The 22,417-nt window shown below is 37.9% G+C and overlaps 1 protein-coding gene across 4 annotated transcripts; it reads left to right on the plus strand.

Annotated features, from left to right (window-relative positions):
• The first annotated feature begins 1,283 nt into the window (after window positions 1-1,283).
• On the plus strand, window positions 1,284-22,327 carry rabl6b (RAB, member RAS oncogene family-like 6b). Of its 4 annotated transcripts, XM_030143797.1 has the most exons (18): window positions 1,284-1,435; window positions 2,685-3,068; window positions 3,664-3,798; window positions 3,899-3,913; window positions 4,117-4,164; window positions 4,352-4,381; window positions 4,765-4,817; window positions 4,997-5,085; window positions 6,670-6,810; window positions 7,603-7,708; window positions 7,828-7,931; window positions 9,516-9,901; window positions 13,010-13,157; window positions 13,955-14,155; window positions 17,327-17,588; window positions 19,751-19,937; window positions 20,025-20,083; window positions 21,192-22,327. In XM_030143797.1, the coding sequence occupies exons 2-18, from the start codon at window positions 2,939-2,941 to the stop codon at window positions 21,381-21,383; spliced, it is 2,286 nt and encodes a 761-aa protein (XP_029999657.1). In that variant the 5' UTR covers window positions 1,284-1,435; window positions 2,685-2,938; the 3' UTR covers window positions 21,384-22,327. The 4 variants fall into 4 exon arrangements, with proteins under 4 accessions (XP_029999657.1, XP_029999659.1, XP_029999658.1 ...); XM_030143799.1 differs by lacking the exon at window positions 4,352-4,381; XM_030143798.1 differs by lacking the exon at window positions 3,899-3,913.
• The last annotated feature ends 90 nt before the right edge of the window (window positions 22,328-22,417 follow it).

A 22,417-nucleotide genomic window follows, 5' to 3' on the forward strand; every position in this document is an offset into this window, starting at 1 on the left:
TTATTTTTTAATTTAAATAACTGTGCCTTTTACTGATATGTGTTGTTGTTGTTTTACTGATATTTGTTGTCTGTCTGTAAATTTTTGACACTGAACCTGAGAGCTTTACCTCAGTTTCGTTGTACTTGGTATAGTGACAATAAAGAGATTCTGATTCTGATTCTTATTTTGATATGGGCAAACACATGTGGGGGCACCATGAAAACTGCGAACAAACCCACATGGGACCCTTATATGCAGCCCAATTGTAACCCTTCTGGGGCCCACATGGACATGCTGGCTGGAGACAAATGTCTTGTGCAATGAAATTCTTGCTTTGCTGTCCACAGAAATCTCTATATGTAAAACATGTAGTAGCAGCTTTTATGTAGTAGTAATTTATTCAGTCGTTAATTATTTTAAACAACAAACAAAAACAGCATATCCATTTTTCCATATATAATGCAACCGAAAGGGTTTAGGCTGAAGTTAAGACTTATTTTGCCTAACCTTATTTACAATTAATACAATGTTTCCACATGAAAACAAACAAAAACATTTTCAATGTAATCATTGCTAAATATACAACAGAGGAGAATACATATTTAATTTAATTCAGGTAAATCATGTCCTTATTTCAACTACGAATATTGATTCTAGTCTTTCACAAGTATAAATAGATTGAAAGATAAAAAAAAAGGAAAGAAAGATAAAATAACAGATAAATTGTGCCAAAATACATAGTGCAAATGTAAATGGTGCATTTCTATCTGTGCAAGTTTACATGTAAATATACACAGACTCATCAGTAATCAACCTTTGACCACCTGCAATGATTACATACTTAGTCCCAGTTACACTTAATCTATCAAGAATAAATCACATTGTCACAATCATTTCATATTAATAGGTAAACATATTTTATTCCAGCTCTATGGGAAACAGTGTGTTATGCCCTGATGAAGATTTTGTGTAGTCGATGGTGTCATATTGATAATAAAACACTTTCACTTTGGTATCATACATGTTTCAGGTATCTTATTTCTTTAATATTGGTTCATGATTTTTTTTTTTACATTTATTTATCGTGTATGCCATGTATGTGAGTATGTGTTCCCATATAATCTCAGAGGGTTTATTTGCAATCTAATACTGCATTAATTCTACCATTTAACCCCCCTTTTTATTGATCATCTTAATTCTTTTACGATTTTGTTTTATTAATGAAGATTTTTAAGGTGTAGATAAAATAAAATGAAATTTCCTGGTTTTATTTTGAAAGTGTGGGCGGAAGTTGTGTATTTTAGTGTGTGGTTTGACGTTTGGTCGCTGTGTAGCTGTCTGCTTTCTTTGCAAAGGAATGTCGCTGCTATATCTCTGTCGAGATGGAGGGTTGACAGATGTTTCTTTGAGACAAAGATGCCGGTCCTGCTGTACATTATGTCAGTAAATCACCGTGAGTATTTAGAGCTGATAGGTCTGAGAGGCAGACATCAGAGCTAGCTGCTGTCTAATGTCATTGAACGTAGAATGGGAAAAGCTAGGCTAATATTGTCTTGCTAGCTAGCCAGAGGATAACGTTACCTTTTAGTCAGGGTAGGTAACAAACTGAGCTGCCGCATCACTGTTTAAAGCCCGTGGTGACCTTGATAGACCCATAACAACATTTCGCTTTACATTTTAACACACAATGAATTAAAAACACACTGTCAAAGCCCTGTTTTATCCGAGCCACAAGCCTGGTCAGCTAAAGCTAGCAGGGTAACGTTAAAGAGAGAATTCACTACTATTAGAGCACTTATCATGTTATTACTATAATATTTGATAAGTAATCTTTGAGTACGAGCTTTTTTCAGCTCTGGGTGAACATCAACACAGATTTTCCTGTTCAGAGTGAAAAATGGTTAAGCTTGATTCGATAGTGTAACTGATGCAACTTGTGGGACTCTGACACCTACCATTGCTGTTTTAAGTGGGGTTATGCACTAAGCTGCAAGTCCCACATTCATGTGTTATCATGTGGCTCTAGTATTTCACTATCAGTAGAGCAGCCACAGTGTAATTTGCAGTGTTGGGAAAACACATTTTGAAAGCATAGATTTGTAAACCACTCAAAACTGGAGGTAAATGAAGTGCAGCAAAGCTATATTTAACTAAAAAGAGGTAGAGGAAGTAGTTAAAACATAATAATTGGTCAAACTATCAAAATGTACACTGTTTAAAATATCTATATATATAACAAGAAATAATACAATAAAGGAACATGGCAGCTAAAAGACACTAGAACAACAATTTATGTTGCAGAAGTTTGTTAGTCAAGGAGACATCTCCTCAGCATCAGTGAACACAGCACTCAAAAAGTTCTTTTACTCATTTAAATTAATTTAATTGTACTATATTGTCAAATGGAGGTACAAAGTATTGCATATTGCAAAGCATTGCATCATTCATGTCAAGGTTTTTGTATCAATATTGAATATTTTAAACAATACCCGGGCATAGTTGCTAACTATGGAATAAAGTATTTACCTAGTAGCAGAACTACCAGCTGGTGATGTAATTCACTGTTCTGCAGAACTGCTTGTAGCCGCTTTGCAGAAAGTGTCACCCAATTACACTACTACATGTAGTTTTAGCATTGTGATTTACGTGTTGTTATTGTGGGAAATAATCAGCCTTTGACTGTTATGTCTCTCTTTCGCCAGATGATGCACAAGACAGCATGGTAGTTACCTCCACTCCTGACTGGCGAGCAAGAACATCTGGTTAGATTTGAGTGCTGCTCAATAACAGGTCAATATTTTTAGGAATTTTTCATCATTGCTGCTCGACAGCATGGACTGTTAACTTCATCAGGACACAGGACTACACTTTCCTTCAGTTGCTGGGTGATATATTGTCAGTGGATTTCCACTGTACTACCGGGTACTACTGTACAAGTTGGTGAAGCCGCGTCAAGATGTTTTCAGCATTAAAGAAGCTGGTGGGGTCAGAGCCAGGGCAGCTCAGGGAGAAGAATATTCCTGCTGGCCTGCAGTCCATGAACCAAAGTTTGCAGAGACGCTTCGCCAAAGGAGTCCAGTATAACAGTAAGTAGTACAGGCATCTGCACTTGGTTTGGTCACTTTATGATGAAAATCTAAGGCAGTTTTGGGGGTTTTCTTTATCTGGAATCTCATAATACAGCTGGAGTCATTCTTAGATGGGTAGCTCTGCAGAGTGATCCATCTTTTTAGTCTTTACAGGGTAATTATCGAATGTGGAGTGCTTTATTTGCAGAAGAAAAATCTATTAAGTGCAAACAAAAGAAGGGAATTTTGGGGGGTATCCACTTTCCATTTCTTCCAAGTTTCCTCCGATTTAATTTCCCAAACCCTCATAGAGAAGAGGGTTTGTATATGTATATCTAGATGTTGAATTTTGAAGCCCAAAAAATAGTTTGTCCTAATCAAAGGAATTTTTGTCCAGATGTAGTCACCAATTTTGGATGAATCGTATGTTGATGCATTTATTAAGATTCTTCTTTTCGCATGAAGTTGACCTTGATATCCTCCAGTGAAATTCACAATATTTTAATCAGATTTCCTTTGGAATGCAATTACTGAATCTGCCCTACAAGGTTTGAATACATGTATGTTTATTCATGGTGAGCCTAATGTAATATATGTATTTTTTTCTACTCAGTGAAAATAGTTATCCGGGGAGATAGAAATACTGGAAAAAGTACTTTATGGTATCGACTGCAGGGCAAGAAATTTGTGGAGGAGTACATACCTACTCAGGAGATCCAAGCCACTAGTATCCATTGGAATTATAAAAGTAAGTCACTTCAACTCTGCACATCAAAGCTAATTTCATGTCATCATTGATGCTTTGGTTTCTATTTTGGTAAACATTTGACTTGTGCTGTTTATTCCAGTGGCTCCATATCAAGGTAAAACTGACGCTGTGTAGTAAATCTAGCACCCGCTAACCTATTTTAGAATAGGTGTGTCGTAATCCCATTCAAAGCAAACCTTCGTGTCATAGTTTTAAAAGACACAGTCATTTAGTTACTGCTTGAATGTCGCATAATGTGATTGTAAGCGTTATTATGTTCTGTTGCTCAATATAATAGACTTCTTCTGTTTCTCTCAGCTACTGATGATGTGGTCAAAGTGGAGGTGTGGGATGTGGTAGACAAAGGTAGGTGGACACAAATGCCCGTCAAAGAGAAAGACATGTATCGTGGTTGATCTATTTAAGATTATATCCCTTTTTCTGCCACTCTATTTGTCAGCCTGCTGCAGTAATTTTTGACAACAAACGGACACACAGTTGCTTGTTTCTGTCCTCAGCGTCTTTTTTTGTACCTCTCTTGCACTCATCTCAGGCCAAAAATATCCTCTTCCTGAAGGTGTAGGTGAGCGTCACCATAGTGTGTAGACATTAACCGCCTTGTGTGCTGTGGGTTTGCCCCGCCTTATCTTATTCACACTTATCTGAATGTAAATATTCTCAAGGTTTGGCTATTCCCAGGTTTGCTGCGTGGCAACATTACAAGTTTGGCTGATTTTCCTGCTGTGTGTAGATAAATCCTGAGTGCCTGCATTCTGTGAGCCCTTAGTTAATGGCAGCAGCATTTAGAGAATGATGTGTGTTAAAGCTGCTGCAAGATGCTTTTCTGTGGGAAAAGCGGCTGCGCTGCTCTGCTTGCTACTCACTTGAATTAATGTAAAGCAACAACCTTGACTTTAGATTGGAATTTGTTTCCTTTTCAGCTAAACTTGTCACTTGTTCTTTCAGGCAAAGGCAAAAAGCGGGGAGACAATTTGAAGCTGGAGAATGAGCCACAAGAGGTGATTATCACATGACTGTCATGTGTTTAGAAAAGGCTGACTTACACAATGTGGGGCAGTGATAACGTCAGCCGCAGAGGTCTTATAGTTTTGAAATAATAAGAAAATAAGTTAAATAAAGTGTGTATTTTCATCAGTTTAATAAGGGTACACTGTATTGTTATATATGTGTGTTTTAGTCCGACGAGGTGGCCCTGGATGCGGAGTTCCTAGACGTGTACAAGAACTGTAACGGCGTTATCATGATGTTTGACATTACCAAGCAGTGGTAAGAGTTCTCAGTCTGTGTTGTCTCCTCAGTGAATGCTACAATATGCATGGAGTGATTAGGTTTCAGTCAGTCTGCATGTGCATGTGAAGCCGAGAGCTTCCAGTGTACGGGAGTTTATTTCAGCTCAAAGGAAAGATACGTCGTTGTTGTTATAAATATCTTGCCTTAGGAAATAAGTGGAATGTTAGACATTCCAGCCCATGTAAATATATGTAAATGTCATCTGTTAGTGGATGAACTACAGTAACCTGTTGCTTTCCTTGTAGTAACAGTGTTGGTGTCGGGTTCATTATGCACTCTGACCAATTTCCCAGGCATATATTAGACATTCCTCTAGTCATGCACATACAGAAAAAAATAATAGACCACAAGTTTTATTCTCAGAACTATTGACAATATTTTTCCATAATGCCCAGTAAATTCAGCATATACTTAACCAAACAGGGTTTCAGGTCTTTAATAATTTACATTTATTTTTATCTAATATAATTCCCACATTTGAACCAATAGAAAATCTGAAGTAAATATTTGTTGGTATGACATGGGGAGGCAGGTCTGGAAATTTGAAGTGGTTTCTTTTCTTTTTTTTTTTTTTACTTATATACTGGTTTTACTGTAACATAACACATAAACATGCGCATAGATTTTGCAGCCATTTCTAAAATCCCAACATTCTCCAGCAGTAGCAACACAATTTTCTCATTATAACCTGCTAAAATGATGGCATATCCTCACTTAATATCATTTACATTCTGGGAACTAGTTTCACGTGTGCAGATGTAAACAAACATCCATCAGATATTCAGATTTGATGCTGGAGTAATTATTTAGGTCACAAAATAAAGGTTTTTTTAGTAACTGTCGTCTGCTCTGCTTCAGAGTGTCTAATGAATGTTTAACTCATAATGACCCAGTGCTATTTTTGTGTCAGTTCCTAAATGATTTTTTTGTTCTATTTAACCTTTCTTACGTGATTCATCTCCGTTTATTATAATATTTTCCTCTATATATTGTGTTTTTTCAGTGAAAATCAGGTATTTTCCCATATTTAATTCACTGATCATGCAGATGTTCATTAAAGCTCTAATTAGTTTTAAGGGTTATATCAGAAATGAAGAAAACTGAAGAAAAAGTGACTTTTTCAGCAAAATGTATCATTAACTGAACATAAACCCAGTGTGTTCATCCACTGTCATTGATCCAAGTCCGTGGGTTTTACTGGTGAATCAATGTTGTAGAAGATGACAGTGTTTCCATGGTAACTACAGAGCCTCTGAACATCTAAGTGGGTCATATCTGATGACCATGAAAAGATGACAAACTGCATTTAACACCAATTATTTACGTATATTGATAGGATTAGTGGATCAGCATGTATTAAACAGTTTAGATCTGTCGATGGTTTGTGTCACTGGTGGCTGTTTGGGTCTTTATGGGTTAATGTCTTTGATCCAAACAAGTCTCTTAATCATCTTGAATTTAACTCCCACCGTGAGATCTCTGACTGAACTCTGTTATTTTTGCCTCGTTTTTCTTCATTCATTACACCCTGATGTTCTGTTATGATTTCAACACTTGCAGGACATTTAACTACATACTGAGGGAGCTGCCGAAAGTACCCACTCATGTACCAGTGTGTGTTCTGGGAAACCACAGGGACATGGGCGAACATCGTGTCATCCTCCCTGATGATATAAGAGACCTGATTGCTGGATTAAACAGGTAGAGATCAGATAAAGTGTCAAGAGCGTTTAGCCCTGTTAGTGCTCTGTATTTGTGTTGGGTCATTGTGTTATGCACAGTGGAGCCTGAAATAATGATAAACATCACAGCAACCCCTCAATTATCCATAATAAAAATGGTCTAAACGAAAATCACAATCTCATTTAAGCTTAACGTCCCTCTTAGCTGAATCAGCACATAACAAGACTCCGTGGAAGATAAAGAGTCATTGTTCAGTGAAACTATATGTAGTGGAGGAACAACAAAATGAAAACAAAAGTAGTCAGACTTGGAGAACAGGAAATGCATTTTTAAAAAAAACAAAACAAAAAGAGACGCAAGAGTCATTTAATCAAACGAACAGTTTTATTGAAGCATCTCTGTTGATACAATCCTGACTACAAAATTAACTACTTCTGTGTCCCTCAAATAATTAGTGACCTCAAATTAGAACCATTTAAAACCCCCGTTGAACTCATTTAAGTCATTTAATCCCTGCTCTTCACTCTCATACATGTCCCCTGGGGCCATGTAGTCACAGTGACACATTAAACACCTTGGCTTCCTCAACGTGACAGTTTTCCAAATGAAATTGAATAAGCTGAAAAGATGTGGTTACAAAATGGATTTGGTCTGAATCCCATCTGATTGGATCACAACAAATAAATTAAACTTGTCTTGTTAAATCCCAAAGAAGAGGCTACAAACAGATGAGTAAAAGAGCACAAACATGCTTTTCGTTCTAATAACTTGTGAACTTGAGTTAATTGTTAATATATTTGTGTGTTACAGACCAATGGGATCCTCTTACATCCACTATGCCGAGTCCTCTATGAAGAATGGCTTTGGCCTCAAATATCTGCACCGGTTTTTCAACATCCCCTTCCTGCAGCTCCAGGTTCTTTTCTGTCCTCATTTTCACGCCTTTATAAGGATTTAAGTACATGTCTGTAATTATGGAGAGTAACTCCCTCAGCTCTGGTCCAGTCAGTTATGCCTGATGTGCTGTTTGTGCAGCGGGAGACCCTCCTGAGGCAGCTGGAGACCAACCAACTGGACATGGACGCCACCCTGGAGGAGCTCTGTGTCCAGCAGGAGACGGAAGACCAGAATTATGAGATGTACGGTCTTTTTTTTTTCACTTCTGTTTTATGATTTTGAACATTGATTGGTACATTCCAGTAGCATGGACATCAAAATGACTAATATTTTATTTTAGTTATTTATTTATTTTACACCCCCCACCCCCTTTCAGAGGACAACTTTATTTTTAATTATAGCTTGCGTTTAAGTAACAATCTCAAGCTTTATATTCACATGTTCATCCATTCCTTGCTTGTATACATATACAGGGGGAGGGCTCATATAGACAAAAGTGTACAGGGACAGGACAAGACAAGACAGTGGGACAAAACAGACATGAGACAAGACAGTGGGACAAGCCAGCTATGTGGTTGCTGCTGAAAACATAACAAAACGTGAAAGACATGACAACAAGTAAGACAAGACAAAAACAGATACTAATTACATGTTCTTTATTATATATTGGGGTGTGTGTGTGTGTGTGCGTGTGTGCGTGTGTGCGTGTGTGTGTGTGTGTGTGTGTGGGAGAGGAGAGGAGAGGAGAGGAGAGGAGAGGAGAGGAGAGGGAACCCAACAGAGAGGGGCTCCACTGCTGGGTGTTGTGTGATGGTGGTTGAAAATAACAAAAAAATTATAGTTAATACATGACATATGTGATGCACTGAATACTAACAAAATGTGCTATTTTATGAGCTGGAGTCCACATTAAGCTCCAAATATACACAACCTGCCCAAAAACAAAAGTCCCTTTTGCTTTGATTACAGTGCCCATTCACTGTGACAGTGTTTAAATAAGCTTATGCAATGTAACAACATTTTGTGTTGTTTTTTTTAGTTTTTGTTTTTTTTTGGACACAGTAACGTTGCTGAACCTGGATCTGACCAAGTGAAGCAACCCCAGATCATAACACAACCCCCACACACTTATACTGCAGGCACTAGGCATGATGGGTAATTACTTCATCCAGCTCTATTCTCACCCTGATGCTCTGGAACAGGGTCAGTCTGGACTCATCAGACCACATGACTTTTTTTCCATTGAAACACAGTCTAATCTTTATGCTCCCTATCAAACTAATGGTTGTTTAAGACATAAGAAGCTCCTCACTGCATCATTTAAAGGGTTAAAGAACTGAAACATATTAATCACTGCAGTAATTATCCAATGGAAGGATCTGACCAGTTTGCTGAGTTAAATCTGTATATCAGCACATTACAGCAGCCATTTCTGATTATTACAGCTGAGTTAAAAAAACAAAAGGAGTTATTTTTGATTCAGATTATTAGCGTAAATGATCGGTCCTCATAAAAATCAATTGGACATTTGGGTGACGGCAGCGTAATCCTGCACCAAAGAAAATACTTTTTGGCTGTGTTGAGTAAGAAGGTCATTAATCTAATTTCTTTAACTATTACAATAGTTATTTCTGATAGTCTTTATCATTCAGGCAGAATTTAATGATGTAGCTGAAATATTTCTAAGTGAATCAAATCTAACTGACATGGGACTGTGTGAATCAGATTTGATTCCACTGATACCCAGCCCTTCTGGATTCCTACACTACACATCCTATAATCTCTCTTACGGACAGTTCATTGACATCCTGCTTTGGTTTGTGCAGTTTCCTGGAGAACCTGGAGTCTCGCAGTAAGGGCTATGGCTCTCCTGGGCCAGCCAATGGTCAGAGTCCATCCTCGGGCTCCCAGTCCCCTATCGTCCCTCCCAGCGGGGCCTCCACAGGTAGCTCCAGCCCCAGCACCCCTCAGCCCCCCATGCCCTCCCAGGCCCTCCCACAGTCGCCGTCTGTGTCCGCCTCCTCCCCTGCGCCTCCTTCAGCTGCTGCCAGCGGGGCGGCGTCTCCCACAGTGGACGCCAAGCTGCCTGCGCAGTCCCCTGAACACCTGCAGTCCGCCGCTGCATCTGGAGCAGCAGCCACCCAGAAACGAAGCTTCATCTCTCGCTGGTTTGGTTCATCTCCTGCCCCTGAGGCTTCAAACACTGCTCCAGGTAAGAACATTTAGACCGGGAGACACTTCCAAGCTCTGCTCAAGATCATCTTTACAAGCGTTTGTAGATTATCCACACTCACAGTAGATTGAGCTTTAAAAAGATAATAGTCCACAAAGCTTTAGGCCCTGTCCATACAAAGACAGTTTGTCGTATCTGCAAAAGTTTTATATATCAAATATGCCTTTCATCCACATGAAACCAGCGTTTTCAGTCACTAAAACTGCAACTTTTTCAAACTGGGTCCCAGTGTGGATAAATTTGAAAACGCTGGTTTCGCATCTTCATCTGTATGACCAAACCGCAACTTTTCTAAAGCAATGATGTCATAGCCCCACTTCCCTAACCTTTCACCATGGAAGCAAGACACTGCTTCACAACAACAACAACAATGGTAGACTACAGAGTAGTTCTCATGCTACAACAGCTATTGAGCTTATTGGAAATATTGAAACCAAATTTTCGGCTGCTCTTTCATTACAATGAGCAACAAACAACCATAGATAATATCCACTACATGCTCTTGGATCTATCTCAGAGAGTTGTTGTTCTTCTTTAGTCTATGGTTTGTATACAGTGCGCAAGCTTTATACATATGCTCCATGTCTTCTGCATTTTTTTGCGAGAGCATTACAACGCCACATACAGGCCTGGCATTTGTATTACATTGTTTTCAGTCATTTTTAATAGTTTCGTGTGGACGCAGATATTTCCTGAAACGACTACATGTTTACATAACATTTTCTTAAAAACAACAAAGAAAAAGATCTGATAGGAAAAGATGCGGTTTTGTGTGGACATGGCCTCGATGTATAATACCCCTTCTCCCCTCCCACAATCATGGCAATAACATCAATATCAGACAATATCACAACAAAAAATATGCACACCTACAGCAAACAAAACGGCAATAATCAATACATACATACATAATTTATGCTCATGAGGATCAACAAGAATGAGTTGGACTTGAGGAGTTAGGGCTCACTTACAAAAAGAAACTTGAACTAGAGCGTTAACCTATGGGGAACCACGGGTTCTAGATCCCCTGATCCAGTTCATTCCTTTACTTTCTTTACTTTCTTGGTAAATTCCACTGGCATTTTCAGTTGAATAACCTCTCAGCTGGCATGTCTGTTTCTGCACATGAAATTTGACACCATGGCAACGTGGCCCTATTGATTATGTGTTGCTAGGTAACCCACTTCAATGATGACTCTATGATTCTGGGCATAGCAACATGATTGTAAGGCTATTGTATTACAAAATTACTCATATGTTCCAAAATATTGGGCCTATCAACTTGCCATTTTCACTAATCTCTTCCTTGACCAAAAATACATACGTGTGACAAACTGCAGCAGTCAGCTCTGTACGGGTTTTGTGTGATGCCCGAGACACACACACACTTCCCTTTTATAACATAGATAGCTACATGAACTGTTGGTTTATTTTATTTCAGAGATTTTACACAGTATGGAATGTTATTTTCTGGTAGTTTCCAGGTCTGGATAAGTATGAAGAGTATTGGAACATTACTTGTTCTGTACTGTTGCCCCTCTCCTGTTAAAGATATGACAGATTTTCTGTAAATAAATCAACCATTTAAACATTTTTCATGGTGTTTAGAGCAGGCATGGACCAGAGACTATTTGATGTCCTGAAAAGCAAGGCAAGAAATATGGCAAGCATCTAAACACACACTCATACACAAAGCTGCCTCTACATCTGGATTATTATCCCAGGTTTGGTGTTAAATGTTTCGTATGAACTATGATACCACAACTACAATCTGGCAGTTTTTCAGCAGAATGAAACCTTAGATTGTCAAGAAACATACTACATGTTAACAGTTGGATTTGAATACCACTTACTTGCATAATAAACATCTAGCTGTTTGTAATATGATGTTAAATGGGGACTGAAAAATGTACAAAGAGCTCTGGGAATCTGGGAGATATATCAGAACCCTATTATTTGGTGCCTTGCCTTTCGAGAGCCTGCACTTTAAAATGTCCTACCTTTAAAAGCAGATGAAAATGAATAAAAATGAGGCTTCTTCATTCAGCATGACCTCCAGATGTACAACTATTGGTCACACATAACAGCAGCCAATAATTTGCAACGGCTTGTATGTAATCTGCACGACTGTGTGCACAGTGTCTGGACTGTGCAGAGGCTTTCACAGAGTTTATCTAGAGTAAATTTGTGGTTAAGTGGGTTTTTTTTTACATCCCACTATTTCACTGTCTGTCAAATCAAATGCATACATTTTCCCATTCACTAAATGTTATCTCAATATTTAAACGCATTTCATGTTTGATGAATCGTTTAATACTGTAACTAAATCTGTCTTATGTCAGATCAGTCTATAACAGCTATTTTACCAGTGACAGAGGGAACACAACCATACTTCTTGCTCTCCTATCTAAGTTGGTAGTACGTAAATCCTTTCTGACGTTCTGTGAGAAGATCCAGTCGACATCTGCTTCTGCTATTTGTGTTTCTGGTTCAATGCCGCTGACATGGGAGATTTGGAGGACTTGGACAACTCCTCATTAGAATGTGCTCAGTCATCTTTTCCATATTGTTTTCTCTGTGACTCAGCCAGTTACAAAGTTGGCTCTGTGTTGATTTTTGGGCCATTAAAGCAGCTACTGGTGATTGATCCTGGCAGATGTACTTTGTTGTAATTGGGAGATCGTAATCATTGTGAATAGAGTACGACACAACTTAAGTAAAACAACATGCCAAAAGTTAGAGTTTAGGGTTTGACCTTGAACTAAAAAGTTGAATTGGATGTTCTTTTTTGTTATTTGACTGGCTGACCGTTTTCAGCCTCAGTTTCCAGTGAATCGTTCATGTGTGAAAAATCCATAGTAAGCGGTCACATGTTTCTGGAGTTAGCAGTTGAGAAATGCAGAGCTTTTAGAAGATCTGAGGACTGGCTGCTGGTGGAATGTCATGTGATTGCACAGTTTCTCTGGAGACATTTTTGCGATTAATAAGGCAACACATGACATTGCTGCAAAGTTAGATTTGAGCAAAGGTTGATTTATTAGATTTTTGCTCAGAAACATTCAGTGCGTGGCTCTATGATTTCCTCAGATGAGCCTCCGGCACCGGTGTGTCCCACCAAGGTGCAGAGTGTGGATGATTTCGTACCAGATGAGAGACTGGACAGGAGTTTCCTGGAGGACAGCCTGCCCTCGAAGACGAAGGTGGCTCAGCCTGCACCAGCAGTGGACAGCGACAGGTCAGATTATTTGATCATCCATCACAAGGGCATAGATACCTCATCAACACCATCATTACATCCAATTTGAAGGGTTCTTTGTTTTTGACCAGCATTAATGTGGTTCTCCTGCAACTTTGATGTTTGTTTGTTTTTTTTTTTGCTTTGTATAATAGTTATATGAATGCAAAAAGATATTCCAATGTTTGTATGAAGAGTTTGCAGCAGCTAAGGAATAGTTTTTGTTTAACCAAGGTTATGTGGTTTTAATGACAAAAAAATATTTTAAATAATGGTAATATTTGTTTTAATTCTTATTTTTATTATTTTAATATTGCTTAAAACACTTAATTTCTCTCTGTGTTGTGTTTATCTGCATTATTGCTTTAACTATTATTGAGTTTAACTGTCACTTCAATGAAATGCGAAAAGAATTTAATGAAATATTATACAAGCATATTTGATGACACGACAAGATTTTACAGCACAATCTATTATGAGAGCTCGCACTTTAGTATTTTACTTGATGCATTGACAGCAATTACTTAAATAATTACGACTGAAAAACAAGCTAAAAATCCATTTGAGATGTGTACAACTGAAACATTAAATGGCTTTTTTAAAGTCAAATGTTCAGATAACTGATTCAAACTAAATATTCTTGGCTTAAATGCCTGTTAATGAACTGTAAACATGTAAACTCTTAGATAAATGGATAAAATGAATATAACCCAAACACAGATAAAGGCTCCAGGTTCAACCACTTCAGCTGTTTTTCTTTCCATAAATAATTGCTCTGTTCTCTCTCTTTTGCCCAGTGATGGCGAAGACAGAGGGAATCCCATGGTCTCGGGTTTCCAGGACGAGCTTGATCCCGATGACACTGAACCCAGCCTCCCCCAGCCCAAGACCCTGCCCCCCAGTAAAGACATCACCCTGACCAGTGACGAGGAGGATGCACCAGCAGTACCCACTGTTACCCAGGACAAAGACCTGGACAGCGAACCCGAGCTGAAGGCGTAAGTCTGTTCTCTTTCACCCAGATGTACATAGAGGTGGAACTAAATTAGTGTTTACTTCTTCTCCTTTTCGGAAGTGTATAACACTAAAATACAGTGAGTATTTTTTTCATATAATTGTATAAATATCTCTTTCTTTTTTTTGTTTCATGTTGTTAATTTGGTTTGGGCATTTGCTTTAGTTGATGGTTGTATTATGTTTTTATATATCCAAAATAAAACATTAATTCGTACACAATGTGTACAATATGTTGCCATGAACTCAGTGTAACATGAAAAAGAGTAGGTTTCTGCTTGTTTTTAACGTCATGGATTAAACAAACTAGTTTTTTTACTCCTCAGCCGAGGCGCATTGTAATCGTTTTGTCATCTGTCCATTCAATGACATAATTATCTGAAGAATGCATTGACATATCTGCACCAAATTTCTATTGTGGATGCATCTCGGCATGGAGCGGAAGACTATTGAAAATAGGTGACCTTGACCTGCTTTTTCAAAATCAAATGGCCTTGTGCAGTTCTAATATCTGAGTACATATTTCAAATAGAAATATGTATGTAATAAGTTTTACACAAAGACAATCTGATGTAGATTATAGGGTAGTAACTTTCAACAAAATCTTACACTATATTTGGCAGAGGGGGATTAAAAGTTGTGCAGCACATTATGTTTTACTTCTGATGTCCATTTCCATAAGACACATTTACATCATATATCAATTACATATATGGGTCAGAATGGCAGAGATTAAGATGCAGTAAATGAGATAAAATGTATTAAACCAGTAGTTCTTATGCTATATAAATGCTGCTATGTCTCCAAGTATTGCTTTATTTATTACAAAAGTAATGGCCTTAATATTACAGTTTTACAGTTTTGCTGTCATTATTTCTCTCTCCTAAAAACAGTACCTTTTTAGCATTTGAGAACTTCACCCCTTCATCAGAACAGTACTGAACCTTAGAGTATGATTACACTACTGAGAACATTCATTACCGGCAGTAGAAGCCCCCCTTTCCGTGCTGCTACTTTTTGTTTTTGTTTTTTTCTTTGTTTTTAAAATTCTTCGTCAGGTTTCACATTGCTGTTGTGCTGCCATATCCGATGTTTCAATAGAACCAATGTTGTATCTTCATTTTTCTGAACAGATCACAAAACGAGCAGATTATTGAAGTAATACACTTAAATAAGTTATGTTATTTATGTTAATTCCGCTCATATCAGGCAGACAGTCCACACCCAGGAACATTGTCGTATTCTGCTTCTTTGTACACAATAACTGAACTCCTTTAGCAATGATTTAGGTTAATTTATAGGAGCATGGTTTGCCAATCTGAGGATTAGATGTACTGCATGAAATGGGAGAGTGTCATTCTTACAGCACATGGTTAGCGTGCAGCCAGCATTCTACATTTTAGCACTAAATCTTTATTATCTGAGAATCTGTATTTCCTTAGTTCTTTCAAACTAGGCAACACAGCTCTGTAGTCACAGCTTCCTCATAGAGTCTGAGTCTGTTTTGTCAATATGTGACTCCATTAATGGACATTTTCCTGTAATGTGATGTTATAAGATGATTTTCGTCATGTAGTATTATGTCCTGTTTCATCCTTTGCATCTGTAAGTATGAAAGTTGCAGAGTTCTCGTTTCTGTGGTTTTGAGACTAGACAAAACGGTTTCCACTGCTGCAGCAGCAAAATAAACACGATAACAGAGAACGAGTGAAAGACTAGAATGTGCTTGTAATCTGATGAGGATCACTGGGGAAATGTAACTTTTTAAGCACTGCACTTAAGTACTAATATGTGATACCTGTACTTGAGTATTTCCACTTTCTGCAGCGTTGGATTCCTACTCCATTACATCACAGAAGCAATCCTGTACTTTACTACATTACATTTGTCAGATGGCCATGAATCTCTGGACATGACGACTGTTTTTTAAGTTCAAGAAATGTTGACTTTTTAGAGAAATGTTGTTTTCACAGAACAGGAACACTACAAACATGATGGTTTTGAAACATGCATTGCTGTAGATCAAACTACCAGTAGTTTATTTTAAGTAGCTCAAATGAGATCCTTAAATATCAGCAAAATCTAATATATATTTACTAGCGCGTTGACTTGTGGGGAACCGGGGATCAAATTGATTTCGATATGTAGGGATTGAAGTTAGTAACTGCATCGTTCCTGTTTTTAACTTCATTTTCCATGATGCAGCGTGTGCTGCTGTGCTTCCGGTCAACCAAGCAACGTGATTGTAAGGCTATTGTATTCCAGACTGACTAATATAGTGTTTTTCAGCCTTGGGCTTGGGACCCCATGTAGGGTAACCTGCAATTCAAATGGGGTCACCTGAAATTTCTAGTAATTGATAAAAAATAAAAATAAACAAAAATTACTAATTAAAAGTATATGGTGAGTTGAGAAAGACAATCACAATCCATAACAGACATGACAAACTCTGAAGCTGAAACTGAAGCACTGTGGTTCTGTATATCTTTCAAATGTTCATTGTGGTTGCTTTCAGATGCTGCAGCTCTTTCATAATTTATAGTTTGAGTTATTGTTTGTTCAGTATTAATTGTCAGCCTTGTAAATCCAAGCTGGACTGACTGTACATATCCTGACCAAGGAAAATAAAATTCTGACTTTGTGCAGTAATCTACACCTGGATTTACTGCCTCCATCCATAATAATGTACATTATATAGACTAAATGTCGTCTAAAATTAACTTTTTTTTTGCAACATAGTATTAAAAGTAGTAAAAAAAAAAAAAAAAGTCTCCGTTTTGAATGCCTGGGGTTACCATAAATTTGTAGTTAAAATGGGGTCACCAGTCATAAAAGGTTGGGAACCACTGGACTAATGTCTCCCAAAATATTGGTCCTGTCAACTTGCCGAGATTTTTAATGTGGAGATGGACTATTCCTCAACTGGAGGTACCAAATAGGACAGTTAAAAATGTCTCAATTTCTCAGAACTGTGCATGCACGCACACACACACACACACACACACACACACACTCTGAGCCCATCCAGTATTTCTTACATACTTTAAGTTTTTTAAATGCAGACCCATTACCTGTAGTGGTGTATTTTCAGTGTAAAGTGTTAGTTCTTTAACTGAAGGATGTAAACTTAAAGTCTTCATGTCACCTTGTTTCAGGCCTGTGATCCACATCACAAAACCAAAGGTGTCGTCTAAAGCCTCAGAGCCTAAAGGCCAGACCACAGCACCCATCTCCCTCACTCTAACTCCAACAGCAGAGCAGCCAGCGCGACACCAAGGCAAAAAGAAGGGCAGCTCGCCAAAAGCAGAGGACTCCGACACCGACCCCGAGGCCCCCGTAGCCCAGCAGCTGCTCTCTTTTGTCATGGACGACCCTGACTTTGAGTCTGAAGCATCGGATACTCCAAAAGTAGCAAAGGTAAAGAGCAACAGACACTTCAGTTGCAGTTTATTTGACTCAGCAGTAGTAGATTTACACTTGTGTATCTTTTCCAAATATTCATATGGGGCTCCTCCATGAGCTGTTGTGAAGGCGCAGTGTTCAGCATCATCCACTTCATCGGTGTCTTCGTTAGCAATTTCTTTAAACGTCTTCTCTGATGAAACTACTGATTGGATTCATTTCAAATTTTGTATGTAGCATCCTTGAGACAATGTCTACAACGTTTGTTCACAGTATTGAGGTATTTTTATTTTTGAATTTTTGAGATATTATAAATGTGCCTTTACTTACAATGGTCCATATTTAATGGCTTATACCATGTAAATCTGGGGTCTCAAACATGTGGCCCATGGGCCAAAACCAGCCCGCCAAAGGGTCCAATGCAGCCCTCGGGATGAATTTGTGAAATGCAAAAATTATTAACTCGTTTTAGTTCAGTAGCCAGATACAGACCTAGGTGATCTCAAGTAAAATCATAACATAATAATCTATAAATAATGACAAGTACAAATTTTCTTGTCGGTTTAATGTGAAAAAAATTACATTACACTATGAAAATATTTACATTTACAAACTATCCTTTAAAAATAAAATGTAAATAACCTGAAATGTCTAAATAGAATGATGTGCAATTTTAACAATATTCTGCCTGTTACTAAATGTATTTGTAGATCCACTGTGATCTGCAAGTTTTGTTAATAACAAGCTGAGATGTAATATTGTAGAAACATACTCTAAAAGTTACTAAATTTTAACAATATTCTTCCTTTTATCATATGTTTGTGTAACATTGTGTGTAATATAAATATATGAATGATAAGTTGAAGCATAATATTGTTAAAATTGCATTTATTTTTCTTACAAAATTTCATTTTTTTTTTTCAGGTTAATCACATCTTTTTTGTGATAGGATAGTTTGTAAATATTAATATTTTTATTGCACTAAAACAAAAAGAAAAAGTCATCATTTACAGGGTATTAGGCTAATAATATTATGCTATTTATCAAATTGGGCTGAATGTGGCCCCAGAACTAAGATGAGTTTGACATCCCTGATGTAAATGGTTTCAGATATCAATATAGTTACTATTGATCACTGATGGGAAGTCATGTATGGACTTGGATTTAATTAGCTGAGTTCTCCTCCAGTGAAAGTACCACCCACTTCTATTGGGAGACTGATCTCCTGCATCAAGACCACAGGACTCTAACATAGGCTACGTTCAGACTGCAGCCAAATGTGGCCCAAATATGATTTTTTTGCCGCTATTTTACCTGTATCTGACCTGTGAAAGACAGTCTGAACGGCACAAATCCGATTTTCTCAAATCTGACCCAGGACACTTTCATATGTGGTCCTAAATCCGATACATATCGGATATTTTGCAATGCGACGTCAGTCTGAACGGCCAGGTCACATTTATCCGACCTTTACGTCATTGAAATGCCAGTACAGCCCGACTGTAGCACCCTTGCAAACAGATATAGGTCGCTGGAGATGAGTGTCTTGTCGAGAGAGTGTTTCAGAGAGGTGGTCACAGATATATTTCAGCGTTTTTCTTGTCATTCCAAAAGTATGAATGAAGTCTGTGTGAGTGAAGCTGCTAACATCACTATCCCACCACTCCTGACTCCGACTCCGCATTCAAATACTCCGTTGTACAGATGTAGCAGCCATTGCACCACAAAAGGCCAGAGCAAAAAACCTGGCTCTCCTCTTTTTTAATCTTCTACTTCAAATTTTTTGACTGTAATGGTGCTGACTTAAGTTGTAGAGAAACATTATCATTGCCACACACACGCCGATATGAGATGCCTCCATATTTACTTCTGTTGACACAGTGCATGCTGCTTGGTCATGTATTACGTCAGGACCTCTTTTGCGCATGCGGGTCACTTCAGGGTCGCATTCAGTTCATACTGAGAACTGAGAGAAGTCGCATTTAATTTGTAATTTGAACAAGCACACAAAAAATCGTATTTCACAAAAAAATCCAAATTGTGCATTAAGACCTGCTGTCTGAACGTAGCCTTAGACACAGAACCTGACAACCTCACAAATTCAACCTGTTATTGACTCTTGATAGAACATGTTGGTGACATACAGGGCCATTGGTCCTACTTTCTGTATTTCTTAGGATGCGTTTCCAGTCAGGGATGAGCTTCTGTCAGATCTCTCTGACGACGACATGCAGTTAGTCAAAGTGGCCGAGCCTATGAAGCCCACTGTGATCTCCTTCAAACACAAGGATGACACCGACCTGTTCGGCCTCGGCTTCCAGGAAGAGGCTCCTGTAGTCAAGGAAAGCAGCGAGGAGCAGGAAGGCAAGTCCAGAGGCGACACTTGCACGGCCTGTTTTCGTATTTATCTTGTTTAATAACCAACAAATTACGTATCTGCTTATTTTTCAGAGAAGGAAAGCAAACAGTCCTCCAAAGAAAAGAAGAAAAAGAAGAAGAAAGTCAAAGAGGTAAGTTTAACACTGACATGACTGTTGGCAAAAAAAAATCATGGAAATGATTAAAGAAAATATGGATACACTTGAGTCACAAAACTGAAAACACATTACATACAAAGATTTATGTCAGATTGAGTCCTATCATAATACCAGTATCCTTTATATACGTTTTGCTTCATTACATTCTTTATTTATTCCGCATTGAGATTAAAATCTCTTTTAATGTATGTATCATTAACCTCATAGCATATTGCCTAAGTCATATTTTTGGCCAAATTGTAATATCTGTGTAATTTTACTCTCTTAACACTGCTGCCTCATTTTTCATCACTGGTTGTGACCTGAAAAAAATATGACTTAGGTAATTATATTATGAAGCTAACAATATAACACTATAGTTATAATGACCAATAGAGCTGTTTAGGTGTAATTACAAATATAAATAAAAATACAACAATCAAGGAACTTTCATAGTCACAACTGAATAAACACAATATAATAAAAACTACATGATTGATTCAAGACAAGTTAAAAATAAACATGCTCATTTTTTTTTCTGTTTTGCTTTGTTTTTTGTTTAGTTTAGTTCAGTGTTTTTTCTTCCCCTCTTTAACTTGTGCAATTAATTTTCTTCCTTTTCTACTTGGAAATTACCTGGTACAGTAACTAACATTGTTAAATGAGCTTTGTTGTCAAGGAGTGTTCATGATTCTATGTGATCAATGTTTGACCTTGATGATCAATAAAATGAGTTAAGAAGAAATAAATAAATAAACATGCACATTTGGAAGCTAAAGAGCATTTTCTCAATGATTTAAAATAGACTTAATAGACAATTTCAAGTGTTTCTGTAAATTATTCCATGAAAGAGTTGAAGCAAATGAAAAAGCTTTCACTCCAAAATCCATCATTTATACAAAGTTTTTTGAGAACACACACTATGTTTGTTGGTTTTCACACATATACTGTATTTACAAGATAAAATGGAAGCAACCCAGGGAGATATTTACAAGTAAATGCCAAGTAGTGTGTGAGAGTCTGCGACACTGAGGAGTAGAACTAGCACGTTCTCAGATTCTCTCCCGTACTCAGCCCTAATGTTCCATCCCTTATTCTCCAGGAGGATGAGAAGAGCAAGAAGAAACACAAACACAAGAAAAAGGAGAAAGAAGAGACGGCAGCAGGGGACGACAAAGAAAAGAAGAAGAAGAAATCCCGGACCAAGAAAACCGAAGTGGACGAGCTGGAGGACTTTCTGGGTGGCGGCGCAGGAGCCGTCAAAAGAGACGACGGCGACTACGAGGAGCTATAAACGCTGATCTCTTTGGGATTGGAGTCGCGGGAACAGCGGCCAGGCCTCGTGGTTCCTTGACTTGTATGTGCATAAAGCAGCATCTCCAAGCCATACGCAATACGCAAGGCCACCGACACCCAGGTAAAATAACCAAGGACTCTGTACCTGTATGTTCTTCTGATTGATTTCCCCATCTGCACTACTGCTCTCACTTCCATTCCAACCAATAGGAAACGGCGAGGAGGCCGGCGTGTACTGTAGTGAGTCGTGATATAAAGTCTGCTGACTGGTGATTTGATACACTCTTAAGCTGATCCACTCCCAGTGAGATGCTGTAAATATGGTTACCATTTAGTCTGAATGTTGTGTGGTTGTTGTACTAATCGAGTGCATGCTCAAAGTGACGACTGACTTCCTAGAGACTCCACGGTGTTCTTTCTTTTCTTTCTTTAAACGGTTAATGGCAGATGTTTGTCCAGATTTAGTTGTGTCTATGAACACTGAATTCAGAGCGAGGTTAATCGAGAACTTTGCCCATCATCCTATCAAGAGTTAAGACCTCTTTTTCAATCTTGAGTCCTCATCCACACTAAGCAGGCTGAATCAGTAAACGTCATGTCATCGTTTTATGCGTCCTTGTCACTTACAACGCTTCATAAACTGAATTAATGTCATCAGACTTTTAAGAATGCATTCGTGCTGTTTGACAAAGTGAACCACATGCGATCATTTAACTCTTTTCTGCATGAATCATTATAAAACGAGTGGGAAACTAATAATGCATCCAATTGGATTATTTTGAGTGAGATACGTACATTACAGTCGACAGCTTTAATGATAAATGTATTTTTAACATAGTGTCCAAAAGCCTCTTCATAAAGATAACATGCAGTTTATTTAGGAAAACTTAATCCAAAATGTAACTAGTGGTTAGTGGTGATACCAACTATCAGATAATGTAGGAAAAAAAATAATAATAACCAAACAATCCTTGCGGTAATTTTGGTTTTGCAGCTACTTTGGAGTAATTATTGTGAATATTATAGTTTTAA

The sequence above is a fragment of the Sphaeramia orbicularis genome, chromosome 9 (assembly GCF_902148855.1).
Source record: "Sphaeramia orbicularis chromosome 9, fSphaOr1.1, whole genome shotgun sequence".
Taxonomy (NCBI): Eukaryota; Metazoa; Chordata; class Actinopteri; order Kurtiformes; family Apogonidae; genus Sphaeramia; species Sphaeramia orbicularis.